Source organism: Canis lupus, chromosome 2, assembly GCF_011100685.1.
Source record: "Canis lupus familiaris isolate Mischka breed German Shepherd chromosome 2, alternate assembly UU_Cfam_GSD_1.0, whole genome shotgun sequence".
Classification (NCBI taxonomy): Eukaryota; Metazoa; Chordata; class Mammalia; order Carnivora; family Canidae; genus Canis; species Canis lupus.
In genome coordinates this window covers 68,312,687-68,337,615 of record NC_049223.1, presented here as the reverse complement: position 1 = coordinate 68,337,615, position 24,929 = coordinate 68,312,687, and the positions used below count along the sequence as shown (strand labels likewise).

Here is a 24,929-nt window from a genome sequence, read left to right as displayed (position 1 = left end):
CAGACAATAAATGTTACAAAGAAGTAAATGATACAGTACACAACAAGGTGCTGAGTGCTAAGGGGAAAATAAAGCAGGGTAAGGGGAATTAGGAATGTCGTATTTGGGGGAGGTTTGCAATTTTAAGCAGGGTGGTCTGGGAAGGTCTTATTGAGAAGGTGACTTAAGCAAATATTTGAAGGAGATGAAGGAGCAAGCCACGTGGTATGGGGGAGGAGAGGCCAGGCTGAGGGAACCGCCTGAGGCAGAGCTCCTTTGGCAAGCACAGAGACATAGGTCTTGACGGGGGGCCTGAGGGGTAGAGATCCTGTGGTGCCTTGTGGCCTTTGCAGAAACCATTTCAAGAAGACTTTGTGGAGATTTTTGCAGAGCCATGACAAGACCCGACTTACTTTTCTTAAGCCTTTTTTTTTTTTTTTTTTTTTTTGAAAGAAGAAGAGAGCATGTGCTGGCACAGGAGTGGGGCAGGGGTGGAGGGGGAGGGAGAGAGAATCTTAAGGCTCCCCGCCCAACGCAGCCCAACGCAGACGCCGACACAGGGCTCTATCTCACAACCCTGAGATCATGACCTGATCCGAAATCGAGTCAGAAGCTTAACGGACTGAGCCATCCAGGCACCCTATGACCTGACTTACATTTTATTTTATTTACTTATTTACTCATGAGAGACGGAGAGAGAGAGACAGAGAGGCAGAGACACAAGCAGAGGGAGAAGCAGGCTCCCGACGGGGGACTGGATTCCAGGTCTCCAGGATCACACCCCAGGCTGCAGGCGGCGCTAAACCGCTGCGCCATGGGGGCTGCCCCCTTGACTTACATTTTAAAAGAATACCTCTTATTACTGTCTTGAATGTGAACAGAGTGAGTTAGCAGTCAATTTATAAAACTGGGGAGATTTAAAAAAAAAAACTGGGGAGATTTTGGATAAAACTACAGGTTTCTGTCTTCTCTTGGAAAAAAAGTCTTGAAGATTTGGCTTCATTGGGCTTACCTGTCCTCATGGAGCTGATTAGTGGCCACCACCTTCACGTAGGGCTTAAGCTCTTCCTTTGCCAGGGTCTTCTTTTGCTAGAGTCCCTTTGCCAAACAGTTGAAACTGAGTGTCAGTGGTTATCATCATGCTTGCACTGTTGTTCTCATAATGAAGAGGAAAATGAAATGTTTTTCACCTCTATTTCCAATAAAAAGTGAGAAAATGAAAGGTACCTGCAGATGGCAGTGTGTTTGAGGAAAGATGGGGGAAAGGCATTTTGCTTTATGAAAGTGAAAAGAATCCAATTTTAGAAATATGCAAAGCACCTGAATCAAACTAATATAAATCCACTTATTTTTATACCACCTGCCTCACCTCTATAAAGATCTGAGGTTCTGATTCCTGTTCTGCATTTTATAAAATGCTGCCACACCCATGACCTCATCTGATCCCCACCCTCCTCTTCTTTTGGATACTGTGTGCAGCATAGAGTTAGTGAACTTTGAATTCTTATCCTCTGCATTTTACAAAGAGGGAAGTGAGGGCCAGAAAGGTTCTAGCCAGGAAGCAGCAACACAGAGCTGGAAAAAGGGATTCCCTGGCTCTTTAGCTGTTTTCTTTCTTTCTCTCTCTCTCTCTCTCCCTCTCTCTTCCTTTAGCTGTTTCTATAAATCTTAAATTTTCTGTTACTTTTATTTTTTTAAGATTTTATTTATTTATCCATGAGAGACATGCAGAGAGAGGCAGAGACATAGGCAGAGGGAAAAGCAGGCTCCCTGCACAGAGCCGGATGCAGGACTTGATTCCAGGACCTGGGGATCACGACCTGAGCCAAAGGCAGATGCTCAACCACTGAGCCACCCAGGCGCCCCTCTTCTATTACTTTTATAATGAGTGGCCCAAATGCAGTTCTCAAATGAGGAACACAAGTGTCTAAGTGCCCAAGCACTCTTTAAATTGTACAGGCATAGGGTTACCTGGGTGACTCAGTTGGTTAAACATCCAACACTTGATCTCAGTTCAGGTCTTCATCTCAGGATCATGAGTTCAAGCCTCCAGATGGGTTCCACTCAGGGTGTGGAGCCTAATTAATAAATAAATAAATTGTAGAGGCATAAAAATGTATCTTATCAACTATAGGACCATGAGTTTGTAACTTACTTGGCACACAAATAGTAAGTACTCACTAAATATTAATACTGTTGTATTTTATTATTTTAATAGCCCATCACAGTGCTTTTCAGTTTTTCAGATTTCAATAATGAACAGTTGATGATTGATAAATAAGTTCAGTGGTCCTCAAAGTTAGGGTGGGGGCAATTTTACACTCCTGTCTTGCCATGGAAACAGTTATGCAATGTCTGGAAACAATTTTGGTGACCACAGCTGAGGGTGGGAGTGGAGGGTGCTATTGGCATCTAATGAGTAAAGGCCAAAGATGCTGCTAAACATCCTACACAATGCACAAGAGAGCCCCTTACAGTAAGGAATTATCCAGTTCCAAATGTCAATAGCTTCAATAGGTTCAGAAACCCTGCCCTAGTAGAAGGGGACAATCAGTGTCCTCCTATGTAAAGGCACTCTTCAGTGCTCGCGGGTGACAGCATCAGGGAGGCCCCGCTTTGGAGGTAAGAAAGGCTGGGTTCGGCCCCTTCCCTACAGTGTCTCCGGTGCACAGCAGGAATTCAGAAAATCTGTACTAGTGAAAGGTGAATTTAATTCCTAATTGTGTGGCTCTGAGCAAGTCACAAAGGTCTGAAGTTCATTATCCTTATCCATAAAACGGGAATAAAAAGCCTCTTCCAAAGCTTTTGTGAGCAATCGTTGAGATAAACGTCGGTAAAGGGGTTGCACAGCACTTGGTCCACAGCAGCTTTCTTTCCTTTGTCAAGTTGATTTCTCCTTCTTCCAAACTCAGGCTCCAAGCCAGGTTCAGCCCGGTCCTTAGCTGAGTGACCTTGTGCAAGTCACTTTCCTCCCCGCAGGCTTCAGTTGATTCTCCATAAAACGACAAAGCTGGCTTCTGGTCTCCCAGCGCACTTCCAACACCGAAACCGGACAGCGAAGTGTACGGATCCGTTTTCTTCCCCCGGGACTAATGGTACGGTCCCCGGGCAGCTCCCCCACCCCCCTGTCGCAGACCTTGGTACAGGCCCAGGGGGCCCTCGGCTGCCTCTCAGGGCTGCCCTTGCCCCCTGCCGAGTTCCGGGCCGTCCCTGCGCGAGCTGATTGGCTGGAGCCGTGCCCGGGCTGCGCGGCTATAGGTGAGCCCGGGAGGGGACGGGCGGAGCGGGCGGGAGGCCCGCCCCCTCCCCCCCTGGGTCGGACGCCGAGCGGAGCCGCGGGCGGGAGGCCGGACGGACCGACTGACGGGAGGGACGGGAGGCGAGCAAGATGGCGCAGACTCAGGGCACCAGGAGGAAAGTCTGTTACTACTACGACGGTGAGCACCGTGCGCGCGGCGGGGGCGGGGCCGGGCCGGGGCCGGGCCGGGGCCGGGAGAGGGAGGCTGAGGAGATGCGAGTGGGGAGGCTGGGAGAGGCTGAGGCGTTGGGGAAAGGCTGAAAAGAGGAGGCTGCGAGGAGGACGAGGCTGAGAGAGGAGGCTCAGAGGGAAGAGGCTGAGAGGAAAGAGGTCGAGGCTGAGGGAGGAGGCTCAGGAAAGAGGGCAGGGGGAGGGAGGAGGCAGGGGGAGGAGGCTGAGAGCAGGAGGTGGAGGCTGAGGGAGGAGGCTCAGAGGAAAGGAAAGGAAGTCGAGGCTGAGGGAAGAGGCTGAGGCCGAGCGGGGGTCTTCTGAGGAAGCCTGCGGTAACTTGGCCGGAGAGGGGTGGTTCTCAGGAAGCCTGATGGAGAGAGTTTGAGTGGGACCCCAGGAGAGGAGGCTGAGTCTGAGGGCGAGGCAGGATCTGGTGGAGAAGGGTGCAAGGATGTGTTTTCCTGCCGAGAACACAGAAGTCTTCCTCTACCCTTTTGCTTCCTCATCCTTTTTGGTGAGAGTCCTGCAAGAGTCCCCACCTCCTGTCACCAGCCTCCCCCCTCCCCCTCCGTCTCTCAGCTGGGCCTACACTTTGCTGCTGGAAATGGGGCCCCTGGGCTTGGAAGGAGAAAGATACAACCTGTTAAGACAGACTTTTTCATGTAACAGAAGCCTGTGGAATGGCTTACTCTGTACTAGGGACATTTAGGCGCTGAGGCCGTGGGGCTGATCAGGTCACTTCTCATCTTCCTCTCAGCCTGGATGGGAAGATAGATGGACAGTGACACAGAATTGCCTTCCAGGATCATGCTGGGATAAAGGAGAGCTCAGAGTGTTTGGGGAGCACGGAGGAGAGGCACCCAACTGAGACTGCCCACTTGGGGCAGGAGATGCCATCTCAGTTAGGACCTGAAGAACAGGAGTTAGTAGCCGAACCCAGGGAAGGCAAAGAGGACCGTAAATTTAGAAGAGAGAGGACAGCATTTTTGAAAGACGGCAGGTGTGTGTACAGTATAGGTTTGAGGGCAGAGTGTAGAAGGTCAGGGAATAGGGTGGAGGGAAAAGATGAAAGTCATGAGGCTGGAGAAGTAATCAGAGACTAGATCCTGAAGGGCTGGACACACTGGCTTACGGAAGTTGGACTTTATTCTGAGTGCACTTGTGAATCATTGAAGTTTTGTGCAAGGTTAGTGACATCATCAGATTTATACCTTAGAGCTATCACTCTGAGAAAGAAATTAAGTTTATGAATGTAGGGGTAAGGAAAAAGGTAAGGATCCCAAACTCCTGGGTTGGGCAGTTTAATGTGTTTGGAGAAGGCTATATCAGTTGATAACTTTGGGTTTTGTATTTCTACTCTTAAAAATACTTACTGAGGGATACCCCTACTGGGGGATATCCGCTTAGAGGTATCCAGTAGGCAATTGGCTATTCAGGTCTGCAGTTTATTTTTTTTTTAAAGATTTTATTTATTTATTCATGAGAGATAGAGAGAGAGGCAGACATAGGCAGAGGGAGATGCAGGCCCCCTACAGGGAGGCTGATGTGGGACTCGATCCCAGGACTCTGGAGATCAGGGCCTGAACTGAAGGCAGACGCTCAACCACTGAGCCACCCAGGCATCCCAGGTCTGCAGTTTAGAAGATAGAAATGAGAAGGTAGAGATTTTTGGTAGTTATCAGCATACAGATGGTAATTTTAGTTACAGAAGAGGATGTGATCATGGGGATCCCTGGGTGGCTCAGCGGTTTGGCACCTGCCTTCAGCCCAGGGTGTGGTGATCCTGGAGACCCGGCATTGAGTCCCACATCAGGCTCCCTGCATAGAGCCTGCTTCTCCCTTTGCCTGTCTCTGCCTCTCTCTGTGTGGGTCTCTCATGAATAAATAAATAAATCTTAAAAAAAAAAAAAAAGAGGATGTGATCACCCAAGAAGTTTTTTTTTTTTTTTTTTTTTAAGATTTTACTTATTTATTCATGAGAGACACAGACATAGGCAGAGGTAGAAGCAGGCTCCCTGCGCGCAGTCTGATGCAGAACTTGATTCCAGGACCCCGGAATCACAACCTGAACTGAAGGCATATGCTCAACCACTTAGCCACCCAGGTGTCCCTCACCAGAGAAGTTGTATACAACATGGAAAGAAAAGAGGATCCCGGGTGAAATTCTAAGGAAGTGGACTGAGGAAAAGTCTAGTGTATTCTTTATGCTCTGTACTCTTCTGTCATAGTGCTTGTCACTGTGTATTGGAATTGTCTGTTTACTTGTTCATTCTTCTTAGATGGTAATCTCCTTAGGGAATGGGATCATGTCTTATCTAGCTCTGTATGATCAGCCCCCAGAACAGTGCCTCATTCATAGTGGGCTCTCAATAAATACTTGCTGATTAAATTGTACAGAGGGAATATAAGTGAACCAGAAAGTCTTTTCTTTGTTGTTTTTAAGTAGCTCCACTCTCAGCATGGAGCCCACCATGAGGCTGGAACTCACTACTGTGAGTCAGATACTTAACCAGCTGAGCCACCCAGGCACCTCATGAACCAGAAGTCTTTGTTACAGTAGCCAAAAGAAGGAGGGAGTGGCCAGGTGTTGGCAAGAACTATTTCTTATGCAGGTTTGCAGTGAAACTAGATTGCAGTAGATTGGAGAATGAATGGATGGGTGAAGAGAAGACGTCAGATTGAACCCTTTTCAAAGGAAGTTTGGTTGAGGCAGAGAGAAAGAGTTGTTTATAAAGAGGGACATTAAAAAAAAGGGACATAGTGGCTAAGGGTTGAGCATATTCAAAATCCAAATGGAGGGGTGCCTGGGTGGCTCAGTGGTTGAGCATCTACCTTTGGCTCAGGTCATGAACCTGAGCTGTTAAGTAGCTGTTGTGAAAGAGGGAGCTGAGGAAATAAGTTTGGAAGAGTCCTTCCATTACTGCTGGGCAGCAGTGAGGGCCCGTTCGAGGCTGGAGCCTTTGACTTTGTAGCCATATGAGTTTGCACAGTTTTGTGATCTCTACACCATTAGTTTAAAATGAGAAAAAGTGAAAAGACCTTAGTTTTTAGACGAAGGAGAGTTACTTTTTGAGAAACCATTTGTGAGTTTTACAGAGGTGAGCACGGGACTCAGAAGCTTTGCAGTATTGGGCAAGTTACTTTACCTTTGTAGGCCTCAGGTCACTCCTGTAAAACCGAAAAACCTTGAGGGGCACCTGGGTGGCTCAGTTGGTTAAGTGCTTTTGGCTCATGTCATGATCCCAGTATCCTGGGATTGAGCCCCTCATTGGGCTCCCTGCTCTGTGGGGAGTCTGCTCCTCCCTCTTCCTCAGCCTCCCCCCCTCCCATCTCTCTCTCTCTCTCAAAAAAATAAATATAAATTTAAAAAAAAACCCTGAAAAACATTGAGAAGAGTGGGAAAAGCTCTCTAACTATAAAGGTAGTATCTAAATAAAAAGGACTATTTCTTTTAAAAAGTCTCTCAGCGGGCAGCCCCCGTGGCGCAGTGGTTTAACGCTGCCTGCAACCCAGGGCATGATCCTGGAGACCCTGGATCGAGTCCCACATCAGGCTCTCTGCATGGAGCCTGCTTCTCCCTCTGCCTGTGCCTCTGCCTCTCTTTCTCTGTGTCTCTCTCATGAATAAATAAATAAAATCTTAAAAAATAAATAAATAAAAATAAAAATAAAAAGTCTCTCAGCAACTGGATTAAAAGCTGTTAAGAAAAGGATGGTGCCTCTGGGCCCCACGTCAGGTACTCCCCTAGCCTTCTAGATAAGTTATCTTAGTTCTCCAAGTCTAAGCCTTGGCTGAATTCAGGTTTGATAGGCAGGGGACTTGCTAGGGATTAAGGCCCTGGTGAGACCTGGGTAAGCCAGGAATCCAATTGCATAACAGTATTGGTCATGTTACTATCCGCCTTCAAATTGGGTCTGCATCTGGATGTGTCCACCAATCCCTAGGGAACCTGTTCTACCAATCGCCATGGCTGATAAGGTGGTCTGAGGGTCTCTGGAAACAAAATTTTCCACGTGCCTTCTCTGCTACTACATCTCAAAGTCTGTGTCTATATGGGACAAGAGTCCCAATTGACTGCCACCAAATACTATACTCTGGCTTGTGGCTCTTTCAGCACAGTTCTTGCCCTCACAGGCCTTACTAAGATTAACAGAATAGGGTAAAAGGATGTTAATAAAAACTAAGGGAATTTGAATAAAGCATGGGCTTTTAGTCAAAGATAGTGTATCAATATTGGTTCATTAATTGTAGCAAATGTTTTATCATGTAGAATGCTGATAATAGGGGAAACTGTCAGGTGTCTGAGAACTCTCTCTACTATCTTTGCAATTTTTTTTATTTTTATTTATTTATTTTTTTTTAATTTTTATTTATTTATGATAGTCACAGAGAGAGAGAGAGAGAGAGGCAGAGACACAGGCAGAGGGAGAAGCAGGCTCCATGCACCAGGAGCCCAATGTGGGATTCGATCCCGGATCTCCAGGATCGCGCCCTGGGCCAAAGGCAGGCGCCAAACCGCTGCGCCACCCAGGGATCCCTGCAATTTTTTTTATAAATCTAAAATTGTTCTAAAAATAAAATCTATTAAAAAGACAGGTAAGAGGGCAACCTGGGTGGCTCAGCAGTTTGGCGCCACCTTCAGCCCAGGGTGCAATCCTGGAGACCCAGGATCGAGTCCCGTGTCAGGCTCCCTGCATGGAGCCTGCTTCTCCCTCTGCCTGTGTCTCTGCCTCTCTCTCTGTGTCTCTCATGAATAAGTAAATAAATAAAATCTTAAAAAAAAAAAAAAAAAGACAGGTAAGAGTGAGATCCTAAACATCTAGCTGTTTAGAAGTTTTCCATTGTCCCTGACCACGTATATGACAAAGAGAATTGGGAGTGTGGTTTGGATGCTATTGGTGACATTGTCACCACAGTGCATTAGTCGGTGGAATGAAGCCTGTTACTGACACCATCCAACCATGATGCATAAGAGGTTGAGACCTTTTTATTGGTGCTCAAAAATCTGCCTCAATCTGATGGACTTCTAAGTAGGGATCCTTGGGTGTGCAGTTCACTTCATTCTTGTTTGTTTTTCAGTTTTTTTGTTGTTTCATTTATTTATTTATTTTTTTTAAGTAAGCTCTGTGTCCAAGGTGGGGCTCAAACTCATGGCCCTGAGATCAAGAGTTATATGCTCTAATGACTGAGCCAGCTGGGTGCCCCCACTTGATTTTTGGAATATTTGTGCCAGGAACTTTGTGCCAAGGAGTTTCACAGAGCTCCCTAGATTAAGGGCAAACTGAAGTAGGTACTTGGGAAACCCAATGCAACTTTTTAGGGTACTAGATTTGGAGTCAGAAGAGTTGACCCCTGCCTGCATCATTTGTTGTGTGATCTTAAATAGGCACTTAACTTCTCTGAGTCATTCAGTTCAATTCCTTGAATCTTTATTCAGCCTTTATGATGTACAGAATGCATTTGTCCTGGCATTCAAGGAGCTTCCAATCTTATGTATATAAATAGATAAAGTAATTCAGATACAAAACAAAATTTATTAAGTGATATATACAAATTGCATGGAGAGGAAATGGCCATTTATTTTAATTTTAATTCTTTTTTTATATTTTGATCAGGAATATGTTTGGCACTTAAGCTGGGCTTTGTAGTATGAGGGTCATCAGAAAAGGAAGGACATTCTGGGTCAAAGGAACAGTCTTAACAAAGACTACTTGGGTGTGAAGGTGAATGCCATGTTCAGGATGCTGATAATCATCCAGTGTGTTTAGGACAGAGATTAGCAGATTTTCTGTAAAGGGCCAGATAATATTTTTGGCCTCGTGTGCTATATGGGTGGGTCTCTGTGGCAACTGTTTACTCAACTCTGCTATTATAATGTGAAAGCAGCCATAGACAATATTTAAGCTAATGGGCTTGGCTGTGTTCCAATAAAATTTTATTTACAAAAAAACAGGCAGCTAGTTGTATTTGGCCCAAGGGCCATAGTTTGCCTTTTCTGTTTAGAGTAGAGAGCTGGGAGAGGGAGAGAGCAGGAGAGGGAGTGTTGTGAGTTGAATGCCAGGCTAGTGAAGTTGTTCTTTATCCTGTAGAAGATGGGGAGTCATTAGGGGTTTTTGAGCAGGGGAATGGTGTTATTAAAGCTGTGTGTTAGAAAAATAACTGGTCAGTGTGGCAGATAGTTTTGAGTTGAAGACAGAGGAACCAATTAGAAGTCTATTGCTATAGAGGAAGCTAGAGATGATAAGAGTTTAGTTTTCTTATCTATACAATAGGAATAATACTCCTGTTTTACCAGGTTCTTGTGAGGATCCATTAATTTTTTTTTAAGATTTTATTTATTTATTCATAGACACAGAGAGAGAGAGGCAAAGACACAGGCAGAGGGAGAAGCAGGCTCCGTGCAGGGAGCCTGATGTGGGACTCGATCCTGGGTCTCCAGGATCACACCCCAGGCTGCAGGCTGCGCCAAACCGCTACGCCACCAGGGCTGCCCCTGAGGATCCATTAAGAAAGTAAATGTAAATGTGCTTTAACCCCATAAAGTGTTTTAATATGAAAGAGGTGAACTGTGACTTATAATAATTCTGAATAGTAATGGTTATTTTTCTGTTGTGGGAGTGAATTCTTTGCAGATACGGTGAGGTGAATCACCTTGTTGCCTGCTATTCTCCAGTAGCTTTGGAATGAACCGTTTTTACACTGTGTAGTGCCTGTCGGCTAGGCTTATTTTTTTTTTTAATTTTTTAAATTTTATTTATTTATGATAGGCACACAGTGAGAGAGAGAGGCAGAGACACAGGCAGAGGGAGAAGCAGGCTCCATGCACCGGGAGCCCGACGTGGGACTCGATCCCGGGTCTCCAGGATCGCGCCCTGGGCCAAAGTCAGGCGCTAAACCGCTGTGCCACCCAGGGATCCCATCGGCTAGGCTTATATCTTTAAGTGCTGGACTCACCAGAGTCCCCTGCTTTTTTTGTTTGTTGTTCCTGTTTTGTTTTGTTTTATTTTTATTTTGTTTTTTTTTGTTTGTTTGTTTTATTTTTATTTTGGAGTTAACTCTTCCTCAAGGTGGGTGAGAATCTTGGGGACTAGAACGAAAGAGAAAGAATATGATTAGGAGATGGTTATAAAAATTCCTGGATTCTCCTGGGAGTGTATGTCTAACTGTGTCACTGAAACTGTCACTCTTTTTTCTTCAGGGGATGTTGGAAATTACTATTATGGACAAGGCCACCCAATGAAGCCTCACCGAATCCGTATGACTCACAATTTGCTACTTAACTATGGTCTCTACCGAAAAATGGAAATCTATGTGAGTTACTGGGACCCCCACCACTCCCTAACCCCATCAGCTCTAGTTATGTTATCTCATTTTCTCAACTACTCATTCATCAGATGTGTCGAATGGGCTGTTATGTGGCAGACATTGAAAGAGATTTCTGTTTTTAAAGGGTTCGCTCCAGTGCTGGAGACTGACAGGTACACAAATAAATTGTACTACAGTCTGAGGGCGTACAATTAAATAATGTACAAGATACAGAGATAATGAAAAGTGAAGGAGGAAGGGAAGCCTTGGAATGTTTCCTGGAGGTACTATCTGAGCAGAATTTTAAATATTGAATAGAATTTAGCCAGGAGTTCAGGAGGGGACTGACATTCTAGACCAAGGGAAGAGTGTAAACAAAAAGGCAAAGAGGTAAGAACAGTATGGTGTGTTTGGGGAAACTATGAGTAGTTTCTAGGTAGTGCTATAGTGTAAAGGTCTCACGGGTGTGAGTAAAGGGACCTACAGTTGGAGAGGTCAGCAAGGATTGGATATGCTGTACTATGTAATAAGCAACTCTGATGGGCCAGGATTTAAAAAAAAAAATCCAATGCCTAAAAAAAGAGCAATTGGGACTATGTTGAGCTAGACAAGTCCCTAATTACTAGAGAGCATAGACTCTAAACTGCTTGACTCAGTTCCGTCTGATTTTTGCCCACCTACCGGTTTTTATTTTATTTATTTATTTTTTAAAGATTGTATTTATTTGAGAGAGAGAGCACAAGCATATGGAGAGGGATGCCTCCACTGGTGGTGCCCCCACCATCAGTTTTTAAAGAGAAGTTAGGGATCCATATTATTCTGTAATGTGGGGCCTGATCTCAAGACCTTGAGATCGTATTCTGAGCTGAACCTGAGAGTTGGACACTTAATTGATTATGCCACCCAGGTGCTCCAAAGATTTTTTTTTTTTAAAGTAATCTCTACACCCAGTGTGGGGCTGAAACTTCAACCCCAAGATGGTGAGTTGCATGCTCTACTGACTGAGCCAGCCAGGCATCCCCAAGTAATGGATTTTAAATCAAAGAGAGATAAAACAGGTATGCATTTTATTTTTATTTATTCTTAAAATATTTTATTTATTTATTGGGGGGGTGCAGCTGGGTGGCTCAGTCGGTTAAGTGTCTGCCTTCGGCTCAGGTCATGATCTCAGGATTCTGGGATCGAGCCCCACATGAGGCTTCCTGCTTCTCCCTCTGTGCCTACTTGTGCTTTCTCTCTCTGTCAAATACATTAAAAAAATGAATTAAATTTTAGAAAATAGAGTTAGTGGGTGGGAGGGAAAGGGAGAGAGAATTTGAAGCAGACCGCATTGAGTGCAGAGCCACACATGGGGCTTGATCCTGCAACCGTGAGACTATGACTTGAGCTGAAACCAAGAGTTGGATGCTTAAACCGACTGAGCCACCCAGGTGCTAAGTAATCTGCCCGGTATGGGGTGAAAACTCTCAGCCTCGAGATCAAGAGTCACATGTTCCACCAACTGAGCCAGTCAGGAGCCTCCAGGCATGCATTTTAGTAGGGAAGCCAGTTAGGCTGTTGCAAAGGTCCAAATGAGAAAATAAAGAAGGGCTGGGAGCCTATGTTGCCTTATGGTTAGAGCCTAAGAGTCTGTGGTTAAAGTCTGTGCTGGCAGCTTAAGTAACCTAGCAACAGCAGTATCCTTCCTCACCATTCCAGAGACTGAGAGGAGATGAGTCTTCTGTCTCAGATGGCCCTGTTATGTCCCTAGAGCCACTGGAGGCAGCTGGGGAAGCAAGGAGGGAAGGTAGACAGAGGAGCAGGCAGATGTGGGACCAGAGACCTTTGTCAGGTGTGAAAGGCATCTGAGAATGAAAAACATAAAAGGTAGCAGACAGAGGTTTTGAGGGACTCTAGGGAGTAGACTAGCATTTAGATAAAAAGAGGATACCTGAATGTGGAATAGCGAGCGCCGAGACCTTCCAGAGTTCCCTCTTATACATCTATACCTTGCTAATCTGGCTCTAGCTTGCCTCCTTTTCTGTCACTCCCCTCTCAGAACCCTCAGATCAGATTCTGCCTCTTTCTACCCCATCCTGACTGGGAGGATTACTCTGCCCAGTCATATTTTACTCATCTTCAAAAGTTACCTCAAGCCCTCTTTCTCTCTTTCATTCAGTATATATATATATTTATGATAGTCACACACAGAGAGAGAGAGAGAGAGAGAGGCAGAGACACAGGCAGAGGGAGAAGCAGGCTCCATGCACCGGGAGCCCGACGTGGGACTCGATCCCGGGTCTCCAGGATCGCGCTCTGGGCCAAAGGCAGGCGCTAAACCACTGCGCCACCCAGGGATCCCCTCATTCAGTATATTTTTGTTGAATACTTGTCATATTCCAGGAACTATATTAAACTCCATGAGTGATACTGAAGTATTAAAAAATGGATCCTATCTTCAAGTAAGGAAAAATAAATGAACATTTATTGAAGATTGCTTGGGTGGTAGGCCAGGGCTACCTGTTATTTTATATAATCCTTATAGCACCTTTAATTTATAGCTGAAGAAACAAGGTCAGAGAAGATGATTGACATGAACCTAAGAACCAACCCATATCTTTTTGGTTCCAGAGTCTTTATGTGTCCATTTGTTCTCCTCCTACTCCCTCAACCTAAGATATATATATATATTTTAAGTAGACTCCACATCTAGTGTGGAGCCCAGTATGGGGCTTGAATTCAAAACCCTGAGATCAGGGCAGCCTGGGTGGGTCAGTGGTTTAGCGCTGCCTTCAGCCCAGGACATGATCCTGGAGACCTGGGATTGAGTCCCACATTGGGCTCCCTGCGTGGAGCCTGCTTCTCTCTCTGCCTCTCTCTCTGTATCTCTCATGAATAAATAAATAAAATTTCTTTAAAAAAAAAAAACAAAAAACCCTGAGATCATGACCTGAGCTGAGATTAAGAGTCAGATGCCTAATCAACTGAGCCACCAGGCAACCCGCCCTAAGCAATATTTTAACAAGAAGTCTAAAAGTAGATGGTCTCAGAATTTTTTGGTGATATCATCAGAGACCCAGGCTTATTCTCTCCTGCTCAGTCATCCTTAGCTTATTTGATTGTTTTTGTTTGTTTGTTTGTTTGTTTGTTTTAAAGATTTTTTATTTACTCATGAGAGCCAGAGAGAGAGAGAGAGAGAAAGAGGTAGAGACATAGGCAGAGGGAGAGGCAGGTTCCCCACAGGGAGCCCAATGTGGAGACTTGATCCCAGGATTCGGAGATCATGACCTGAGCTTTGCAAAGGCAGATGCTCAACCACTGAGCCGCCCCAGGTGCCCCGATTTTTTTTTTTTTAAGTTTTATTTATTTTGTGTGTGTGTGTGTGTGTGTGTGTGTGTGTATAGAGAGAGAGAGTGCATGCATGCACGTGTGCAAGTGGGGGGAAGGGAGAGGCAAAGGGAGAGGGAGAGAGAATCTCAAGCAAACCTCCTGAGTTAAAAAAAAAAAACAGGGGCAGTCCGGGTGGCCCAAGCGGTTTAGTGCCGCCTTCGGTCCAGGGCCTGATCCTGGAGACCCGGGATCGAGTCCCACGTCAGGCTCCTTACATGGTGCCTGCTTCTCCCTCTGCCTGTGTCTCTGCTTCTCTCTCTCCTCTCTGTGTATTCTCAGAAATAAATAAATGAAATCTTTAAAAAAAAGACAAAAAACAAAAAACAACCTCCTGAGTACCGTGGAACCTGATGCGGGGCTGATCTTGTGACCCATGCAATTATGACCTGAGCTGAAATCAAGAGGTAAACACTTAACTGACTGAGCCACCCAGATGCCCCAGCTTATTTGATTTTATCCTTTTGTTTTTTGCCTTGAAATTCCATGATGGGTGTCTCAGCTCCAAGTGTTAAGAGTTTGTACAACAGAATACAAAGAAGGGAAGTGGTGGCAAATGGATCATTTTCCACTATCCCCATCTCACACTGTCTTCTTTATTAGAGAGGAAAACCCTTCCTAGAAGTTTCCCAACAGATTTCCCCTTAAATCTCACTGGGTCATTTGCCATCCTTAGATCATTCACCAGCAATTGGCTTAGACTAATCACATTTGATTCCTTTGGCTGAGTGCATTAACACCCAACCAAATTGAGATGTGTTAACAAGAAGAGAGAAAATGGTTCTTTGGGAAGCATCTAACAGTGGTTGTTGTAGTGAATAATACCACCTCGTTGGCAAGACGCCTGCGTGGCACAGTGGTTGAACATCTGCCTTCAGCCCAGGGTGTGATCCTGGAGTTCTGGGATCGAGTACTACATCAGGCTCTCTGCATGGAGCCTGCTTCTCTCTCTGCCTATGTCTCTGCCTTCTCTCTGTGTCTCTCATGAATGAATAAATAAAATCTTTAAAAAAATAATACCAAGCAATTTCTGTATCTGTAGATATTATTGTAAACTCCTAAAGTGAAATTCCAGTATACTCTCTTAAATCTTTAAACTGGTTCTGTTTAATGTGATCTGTTTCCTTCTCTTGAGTATGGATCTTTGATCCTCTTCCCCCAACAGTGTTTCTGTGCATTCATTCTGTCTTCTCCTTTCTCTGGGCTGTGATCCTAATATTACTTTCCCAAAACACAGATAGCTATTTTAATATCTTTCCTAAAATTGATGGCTTTTGAGAGTCAGACCTGGAAGAAGCTCCGTAGATTTCTTATAGAAGTTGCTGTATTCTGGGGCACCTGGCTGCCTCAGTCAGTAGAGCATGGGACTGTTGATCTCAGGGTTGTAAGTTTGAGCCCTATGTTGGATGTGGAGATTACTGAAAAATCAAATATTAAAAAAAAAAGAAGTTGTTGTATTCTGTCTCTATACCTGAAGGAGACATATTGAAGTCTTTCACACAGTTGGTCCCTCCCCCAATTCTGCCTCCACACATCTAATTAATCTCTCCCAGAATCTATATCCTCATTTTTCATCCAGGAACCTTCCTATTTACATAATCAACAATTCTGCTCTCTTTCTTGCCTTGGATGCTAATTTTGTATATTCCCAGGCTTCTTATTCATCGCCTTCTGTTCTTTTGTGCTTTTTTTAAAAAATGTTTTTATACAATATTGAGTAGATATGAAAGAATTTTTATAAAATATGTGGAAGATATAAAGAATCACAATACAATTAATACCATCTAGTTTAAGCAAACAAACATTGCCATGACTGCTAAAGCCCCTATATACCCTTCCCTGATCCTCTTTGCTTCTCTTCTTCCCCAGAGTTAATCTCTGCCCTGTATTTAGGGTGTGTTATTTCCTTGCCTTTTTTTTTTTTAAGATTTTATTTATTTATTTTTAACTTTTTTTTTTTTTTTTTTTAGATTTTATTTATTTATTCATAGAGACAGAGAGAGAGAGAGAGAGAGGCAGAGACACAGGCAGAGGGAGAAGCAGGCTCCCCATTCAGGGAACCTGATGTGGGACTCGATCCTGGGTCTCCAGGATCATACCTTGGGCTGTAGGCGGCGCTAAACCGCTGTGCCACTGGGGCTGCCCTAAAGATCTTATTTATTTATTCATGAGAGACACAGAGAGAGAGAGGCAGAGATATAGGCAAAGGGAGAAGCAGGCTTCCTGTGGGGAGCCCAATGCGGGATTCGATCCCAGGACTCTGGGATCATGCCTTGAGTCAAAGGCAGACGCTCAACTGCTGAGCCACCCAGGTGTCCCTATTTCCTAGCTTTTTAAAGATAATTTTACCAGTATATATTCTTAAACAATACATGTTCTAGTTTTACATGTTTAAATGTTATGTGAATGGAGTCATACAGTACTGATTATATGACCTACCTTTTTTGCTCAACATGTTCTTGAGAATGATACATGTTGATGCACACAGCTGGATTTATTTTCACTGTATTTCATTGAAAGAATATACTACAGGACGTATGTACATATTTACCCTTATTAGGGAGTCAAAATGGTTTCCAGTTGCCAGCAATGTAGAAGAATTGCAGTTGCTTTAAGTCTTTGCCAACACTTGATTTTGTCATATTTAATTTTTTTGTCAGTTTAGCTTAACGTGAAATGATATTTTAACTATTTTTTTGATTTATGTTTTCCTTGATTTCAACCTAGGGAGAGTAAGGATCTTTTTGTATGTTTATTGGCCATTCAAGTTTCCTTATCCAAGTCCCTTTTCAAGCCTTTTACCCATTTTCCTACTTGATTGTCTGTTTTTGTTTTAATTGGAACTTGGATATACAGAATTGAGATAAATGTTATCCTTGGCTCATAAGCATCAAAGGAAGGTCATTTTTGGTCTTTTGAAAATATATATTTGGGATGCCTGGGTGGCTCAGGGCATGATCCTGGGAGTCCCGGGAATGAGTCCCACATCAGGCTCCCTGCATGGAGCCTGCTTCTCCTTCTGCCTGTATCTCTGCTTTCTCTCTGTGTCTGTCATGAATAAATAAACAAAATCTTTAAAAAAAAGAAAAAAAGAAAAGAAAAAATATATTTTACTGCTTATTCAATATCTTAATGGCTGTTGAGACATCAATATTCCTACACCCTGATCACCTCTAAATTTTGTATTTATTATTTCTATCTTTTTTTTTTTTAAGTTTTTATTTATGATAGTCACACAGAGAGAGAGAGAGAGAGAGAGGCAGAGACACAGGCAGAGGGAGAAGCAGGCTCCATGCACCGGGAGCCCGACGTGGGACTCGATCCCAGGTCTCCAGGATCGCGCCCTGGGCCAAAGGCAGGCGCCAAACCGCTGCGCCACTCAGGGATCCCCTATTATTTCTATCTTTTAAAAAAATGTTTATCCTGTGTGTATGCCTAAACAATATATAGTAATTATTTACTTATCTTTGAACTTTTAAAAAAAGGTGTCCTACATGTAATCTTTTTTTTTTTTTTTAAGTTTCTTTATTTAGGGACGCCTGGGTGGCTCAGCAGTTGAGTATCTGCCTTTGGCTCAGGGCGTGATACCAGGATCTAGGATCCAGTCCTGCATTGGGCTCCCTCTGAGCAGCCTATACTCCCTCTGCCTATGTCTCTGTCTCTGTCTCTCTTGAATAAATAAATATATCTTTTATTTAAAAAGTTTATTTATTTTTAATAATCTCCACACCCAACATAGGGCTCAAACTCATGACTCTCTGATCAAAAGTTACATGCTCTTCTGGGGGAACCAGGATGGCTTAGTTGGATAAGTGTCTGATGTCAGCTCAAGTCATGAACTCAAGGTCCTGGGCTCTGTGTGCAGGGAAGAGTCTGCTTCCCCTCTCCTTTCCCTTTGCTCCTCCCCTGACTTCTCTCTCAAATAACTAAATAAAATCTTAAAAAAACAAGCAAGCAAGCAAGCTGCATACTCTTCCAACTGAGCCAGCCAGGTGCCTCTTGTGACTTGTTTTTTATCACACAATATTATGTTAGTAAAATCCAACTACCTTGCTGCATATAGCTATAGTTTTTTGATTATTCTCTGCTGAAAAATATTTTGTCATTATCTTTCAATTTATCCATTCTCCCATGATCTTAATTTGTATTTCACTTTTTTTTAATTTTTTTTTAATTTTTATTTATTTATGATAGGCACACAGTGAGAGAGAGAGAGAGGCAGAGACACAGGCAGAGGGAGAAGCAGGCTCCATGCACCGGGAGCCTGACGTGGGACTTGATCCTGGGTCTCCAGGATCGCGCCCTGGGCCAAAGGCAGGCGCTAAACCGCTGCGCCAACCAGGGATCCCTGTATTTCACTTTTTAATGTTAGGAACAGTGCTTTGGATATTCTTGTACATATCTCTTAGTGCATGTATGCAAAAGTTTCTTTTGACTGTTTCTCTAGCACTAGAACTGCTGGACTGTAGGGTATGTGAATAACAAATGCTACGTTGCTTTTCATTGTAGTCAAATGAATTTATACTCCCACTGGCAATGTGTAAGTGATAGCTTGAGAGGTGTCTGGCTGGCTTAGTCAGTGAAGTGTATGACTCTCAATCCCAAGGGTGTGAGTTTTTTCCCTTACCAATTTGTAGTAGTACTTTATTTTAGTAGAGGTAGTCCAGTGTCAGTTTATTGCTCTAAATATCTTTTTTTTTAAGATTATTTATTTGAGAGAAAGAGAGAGTACACGGCAGGAAGGAGCAGAGGGAGAGAGAGAATCTTTAAGCAAACTGCTGAGAATGGAGCCCAGTGTGGGTCTGGATCCCACAAACCCCTGAGATCACTACCTGGGTCAAAGCTAAGAGATGCTTAACCAACTGTGCTACCCAGACGCCCTGCTCTAAATATCTTCTACTCTGGTTTTGTCTTTTCACTCTATCTTTAATGAACGGAAATTACTGATTTTAATATAGTCATAATTATTAATTGTTTCCGTTATAAGTGCATTTGTGTCTCTAGAAATCCTTCCCTTGGGGCACCTGACTAGTTTAGTCAGAAGAGCATGCAACTCTTTATCTCCATATCGTGAGTTTGAGAGCCCCATGTTAGCTGTGAAGATTACGAAGGAAGGAAGGAAGGAAGGAAGGAAGGAAGGAAGGAAGGAAGGAAGGAAGGAAGGAAGGATGACAGAAAACACCCCCTCCCCCCCGATACTTCCGTGCGCTCCGTCTCTCTCGCCAAGCCCGCCAGCCTCAACGCCTCCATACCGAAACTCCCTCCTAACACAACGCCAAACAGAACTCCAGAAAGCCAGAAGAAAAAGAGAACACAAAGATAAAAAATAAAATCCTCAACCCTTAGGGTCTTCTCCTAAGTTCATCCTTTAAAAGCTTTATGGGGGGATGCCTGGTTGGCCCAGCAGTTGAGCATCTGCGTTTGGCTCAGGGGATGATCCTGGCGCTCCAGGATCAAGTCGCACATCAGGCTCCCTGCAGGGAGCCTGCTTCTCCCTCTGCCTGTGTCTCTGCCTCTCTCTCTGTGTGTCTCTCATGAATAAATAAATAAAATCTTTTAAAAAATTAAAAGCTTTATAGGGGGAATGCCTGGGTGGCTCAGCGGTTGAGCATCTGCCTTTGGCTCAGGGCATGATCCCTGTCTCAGGATTGAGTCCCACATTAGGTTCCCTGTGAGGAACCTGCTTCTCTCTCTGCTGTGTCTCTGCCTCTTTCTGTGTCTCTCATGAATAAATAAATAAAATATTTTTTTTAAAAAAAGGCTTTATGGGGGGCGCCTAGCTGACTCTGTCAGTAGAGCATGTGGCTCCTGGTCTTGGGGTCGTGAGTTCAGGTTCCATGTTGGGCATAGAGTTTACTTAAAAATAAAAACAGTTTAAAAAGATAAAAGCTTTATAGGTTTGCTTTCACGTATATGTATTTACTATATTTAGAATTGATTTGTCAATATGGTTTGAGGTAGGAATCCACTGAAATTTTTCCCTTGTATTGTCCTAGCTGATTTACTGAAAAGTCTGTTGTTTCTCCATTGATCTAAGTGCCAGCTCTTTTATGTATGAGATGTCCATATTTGTTCATTCATTCCACAAATACTTAGTAAGCACCAGCTTTATGCCAAGCAGTGTGTATGGGTCTGTTTCTGGGCTCTGTGTTCTGTTGACTTGGTCTGTTTATTACCCCATATGCCAATACCCAGTGGCTTAATTATAATGGTTCTTTGGTACGTGTTGATACCTAGTAGCACAAGTACGTCTTGATACCTAGTAGCACAAGTCCTTCCACTTTGTTCTTTAAAAAAAAAAAAAAAAGTGGGATCCCTGGGTGGCGCAGGGGTTTGGTGCCTGCCTTTGGCCCAGGGCGCGATCCTGGAGACCCGGGATCGAATCCCACGTCGGGCTCCCGGTGCATGGAGCCTGCTTCTCCCTCTGCCTATGTCTCTGCCTCTCTCTCTCTCTCTCTCTGTGTAACTATCATAAATAAAAAATAAAAAAAAGTGACTTGCGGGATGCATGGGTGGCTTAGCGTTTGAGCGTCTGTCTTTGGCTCAGGGCGTGATCCCGGGGTTCTGGGATCGAGTCCCACATCAGGCTCTCTGCGAGAAGCCTGCTTCTCCCTCTGCCTATGTCTCTGCCTCTTTCTCTCTGTATGTCTCTCATGAATAAACAAATAAAATCTTTAAATAAAAATATAAGTAAAAAGTGACTTGCTATTTGCCTTTTGTAATTTTTTTAAAGATTTTATTTATTTATTTGACAGAGAGAGCGAGCACGCGTGTGCATGGAGCAGCAGAGGGAGAAGGGAGAAGGGGGCTCCCGGCTGATTCTGGTGGCTCAACTGGAGGACTCTGGATCATGACCAGAGAGGAAGGCAGATGCTTAACCGACTAAGCCACCCAGGCGCCATGCCTTTTGAACTTCTATATAAATTTTAGAACTCATCAAATACTATAAACAAATCTGCTGAGATTTTGGTTGTAATTTTATTGAATCTTTATATCATCTTAGGGAAAATTGATATTTTGAGAATATTTAGTCTTTGAATCCATGAACATGGCATATCTCCGTTTATTTAGGACTTTTTATTTTACTTTTTATTTACTTTTTAAAACATTTTATTTATTTATTCATGAGAGACACAGAGAGAAAGAGGCAGAGAAATAGGCAGAGGGAGAAGCAGGCTCCGTGCAGGGAGCCTGATGTGCAACTTGATCCTGGGACTCCAGGATTACGCCCCGGGCCCAAGGCAGGCGCTAAGCTGCTGAGCCACAGTGAATTGGCAGGGAAGTTCGGTTGATTGGACCTTAGAAATAAAGGTATCACTGTCATTTTAAGATGAATAAAGTGGGTTTGGAGAGAGAAGACAGAATTTTATGCGAGTTGAGGACCCATGATTATGTAACATTCTCCCAAGAAGGGGTCCCTTTTTTACTTATTTTTTTACTAGTCTTTTATTTTTTTAAGATTTTATTTATTTATTCATGAGAGAGAGAGAGAGAGAGAGAGGCAGAGACACAGGCAGAGGGAGAAGTAGGCTCCACGCAAGGAGTCCGACGTGGGACTCAATCGCGGGTCCCCAGGATCAGGCTCTGGGCTGAAGGCAGTGCTAAACCAATGAGCCACCCTGGCTGCGCCATAAGGAGAAATTTATAAAACTTTAGACTGACAGTCAAAATCTCAACTATTCATCAACAGTTGAATGGATAAACTGGTATACTTTACAATAAAGTATATGGCCTCTGCCTGTGTCTCTGCCTCTCTCTGTGTGTCTCTCATGAATAAACAAAAGAAATCTTTAAAAAAAATCTTAAAAAATAATAAAAATAAAAATAAAATTTTATACTTAGATTTATTTGCATATAGAAATGTTATGCATTTTTAAAAAATTAATCATATATCCAAGGTATCTGTAAATCTTTTTCTGCTATTTGTTGTTTCTATTAGCTCTCACTCTTAGGGCTTTGTTTCCTTGCATGTTTTGTGATTTTTGGCTGTGTGGTCACATTTCTTGGAACTTTGTGGCCTGGGATGAAGATAGGTTCTTAGAGCAAGATTTGTTTTTACTTCATAAAAGGGGCAGCTTTTGAAATGGGCTTTGTCCTTGTTGAATGTAGTAGATGAGGAATGCAAAATTAAGGGTGGCTTCTGTCTTGAGCAACTGGGTGGATGGTAGTGAGGATGGGAACACTGGGAAAGAAGAGCATAGGAGAAATAAGGTGGTGGATGCAGTCAAGATTATGGAGTACCTATAATGAAGGGGATAGGCAATGGATTGAAATGGAAGTCAAAGAGGGTGGAATTAAGGATTACATTTAGTTTCGCAGCCTGAGTGGATTTTGGTGTCATTAACAAAAATAGTAAAAGAGAAGTCTGGAAGTGAAGTTAAATTTGAATGCCTTTGGGCTCTCTATAAGTTGTTAGATCCAGTTGAATTTGAAGTGCCGCTAGGATTCACAAGTGGGGCTGGCTGAGAAGCTGTTGGAATTGTGAATCTGGAGCTCAGAGCAGAAAGCAAGATGGAGTGAGTCTGGGCAGGTATCTATGTAGAAGGGATAATCAAAGCTCTGTCCGCAACATTGCTGTGAGGGTAAAAGGCTTAATATAGAAAAAGCAATTTAGTATTTGGGGCCATGTCTTGCTGCTTTCACTATGACTGTGTTCTATAGAACAGTATCCATCTTTTATTCTTACATTCCTCCTTATATTAAGTGAGGATTAAACAAGAGTCAGGTAGTGCCTGCAGCCAGACCTCTGGGTTCCTAGTCAATTTTCCAGCTGTGTAACCTTGGACAAATTACTTAACCTCCCTGGGGGCAAAATGAGGTTAATAATAGTATGGAGTTTAAGAAGTTGTGGTAAGGATCACAAAATAGCATACAATGCCTGACTTAGGGTAAACAATGTTAGGTATGTATTGAAAATGCTTTATGGGGTCCCTGGGTGGCCTCAGCGGTTTAGCGCCTGCCTTTGGCCCAGGGCATGATCCTGGAGTCTCAGGATCAAGTCCCACATCAGGCTCCCTGCATGGAGTCTGCTTCTGCCTCTGCCTGTCTCTGCCTTTCTTTCTCTCTCTGTGTCACTCATGAATAAATAAATGAAATCTTAAAAAAAAAAAAAATGCTTTTTATAAACTAGAAAGGTATTGGTAGCTAGAAAAGAAAAGCAGAGGGTCATCTTAGAAGACCTACCTTTAAGAGATGGGAGGAAGAGAAGAGGTTTTTAAAAAGGGAAAGATGAAAAAAAAATTTAAAAAAAGGGGGGGGGAGATGAATCAGAATGTTAGGATAACATTCTGGAAATTACCATGTCAAGGAAGTTTCAATGGGGAGGGTACGATCAGAATTGTTGGTGTGATGGTGATTTATAAAAGATTTCATATTTCAATTATTGTTAGTCACCCTTTTTCCTCAAACTCTTAGAGCCATTTGGCCCATAACTATATATTGTTTTATTTAGAATTAAAAAGAATGAAGAGTTTGTAAAGCACTTCACAGTTTACAAAGAGATTCAACATCTCATCCAATTCTCGTGATCCCTGTGAGGTAGAAGTTGTTCCTGTTTAGTAAATGAGAAAATTGAGGCTCACTAGATAGACTTACCTAAGCAACAGAGCTTGAGTTGCAGTCAGGGTCTTCTGATACTGAATCTTATTTGATAATCTTATGTGCCTAATTAGACTGTAAATTTCCTGAGGCCTTAATCTAATCAGTGGGTCCCCCCCCCCTCCCCTCACCTTTACAGCACCTAGCTCAGTGCTAGGCTGATACAGGTGTTCAGAGTAGACTGGGTGAAGATTGGCCACGGTCAGGAATAACACGTCCTTTCTCCCCTCTGCCCTCTAGCGCCCTCACAAAGCCAATGCCGAGGAGATGACCAAGTACCACAGTGATGACTACATTAAATTCTTGCGCTCCATCCGCCCAGATAACATGTCCGAGTACAGTAAGCAGATGCAGAGATGTAAGTCCATTCTGTTCCCTCCTTACTCTCGAGGCCCCAGTCAGGTCTGCCTTTGATTTTTATTTTTTTTAAAGATTTTATTTATTTATTTGTGAGAGAGCGAGTGAGTGAGCATGAGCTGTCAGGAGGGACAGAGGCAGAAGGAGAAGCAGACTCCGCTGAGCAGGGAACTGGATGCAGGCTTACTCCCAGGACCCTGAGATCATGACCTGAGCCAAAGGCAGACACTTGACCAATTGAGCCACCCAGGTGCCCCTGGATCTACCTTTGAATTGTAGAAGTCTACCCTGTCTTCCCTAGTATCTCCTATTCAGCTGACGCTTAATTTCCCCTGCCTCTCAAGGATGCCAGAGTGCTGCTTTTTTCTCAAGTCTGGTTTTCCTTGTATCTTGATTATAAGGAATAGAGTTTGATCTTTGTCTAGTTAGATTCACAATACTATGCCAAGGAAACTGTAAATGTTGTTATGGAAAAAGCACTGACCTGGTAGAGAGACATAGGAGATAGAAGCCCCAGCTCTGACACTTAACTGACCAGGCAAGTCACTTTCCCTCAGATTTTTATAAAATGGACTGGGTGTCATCCCACACAAGTTTAACTGTTCTCATTTTTGTGAGTGTTAATTGAAAATTGAGTGGCCACTTAGACTCTAGATGATGTGATTTTTTTTTAAAGATTTATTTATTTATTCATTCAGAGAGAGCGAAGAGAGAGGCAGAGACACAGGCAGAGGGAGAAACAGGCTCCATGCAGAAAGCCCGATGTGGGACTCGATCCTGGGTCTCGATCCTGGGTCTCCAGGATCACACCCGAGGCTGCAGGCGGCGCTAAACCGCTGCACCACCGGGGCTGCCG

The 24,929-nt window shown here is 43.6% G+C and overlaps 1 protein-coding gene across 2 annotated transcripts in view; it reads left to right on the top strand.

The window, feature by feature from the left end:
• The first annotated feature begins 3,056 nt into the window (after positions 1 to 3,056).
• The window catches only part of HDAC1 (histone deacetylase 1), a 35,552-nt gene continuing 13,679 nt past the window's right edge, over positions 3,057 to 24,929 (top strand). Inside the window, exons 1-3 of one of the 2 annotated variants that reach the window (XM_038531232.1) lie at positions 3,057 to 3,237; positions 10,647 to 10,759; positions 23,957 to 24,074. In XM_038531232.1, coding sequence (XP_038387160.1) covers positions 3,072 to 3,237; positions 10,647 to 10,759; positions 23,957 to 24,074 — 397 coding nt within the window. In that variant the 5' untranslated portion in view covers positions 3,057 to 3,071. Of the gene's footprint in view, positions 3,417 to 10,646; positions 10,760 to 23,956; positions 24,075 to 24,929 lie in introns of both variants that reach the window. The other variant, XM_038531233.1, reaches the window with a different exon arrangement.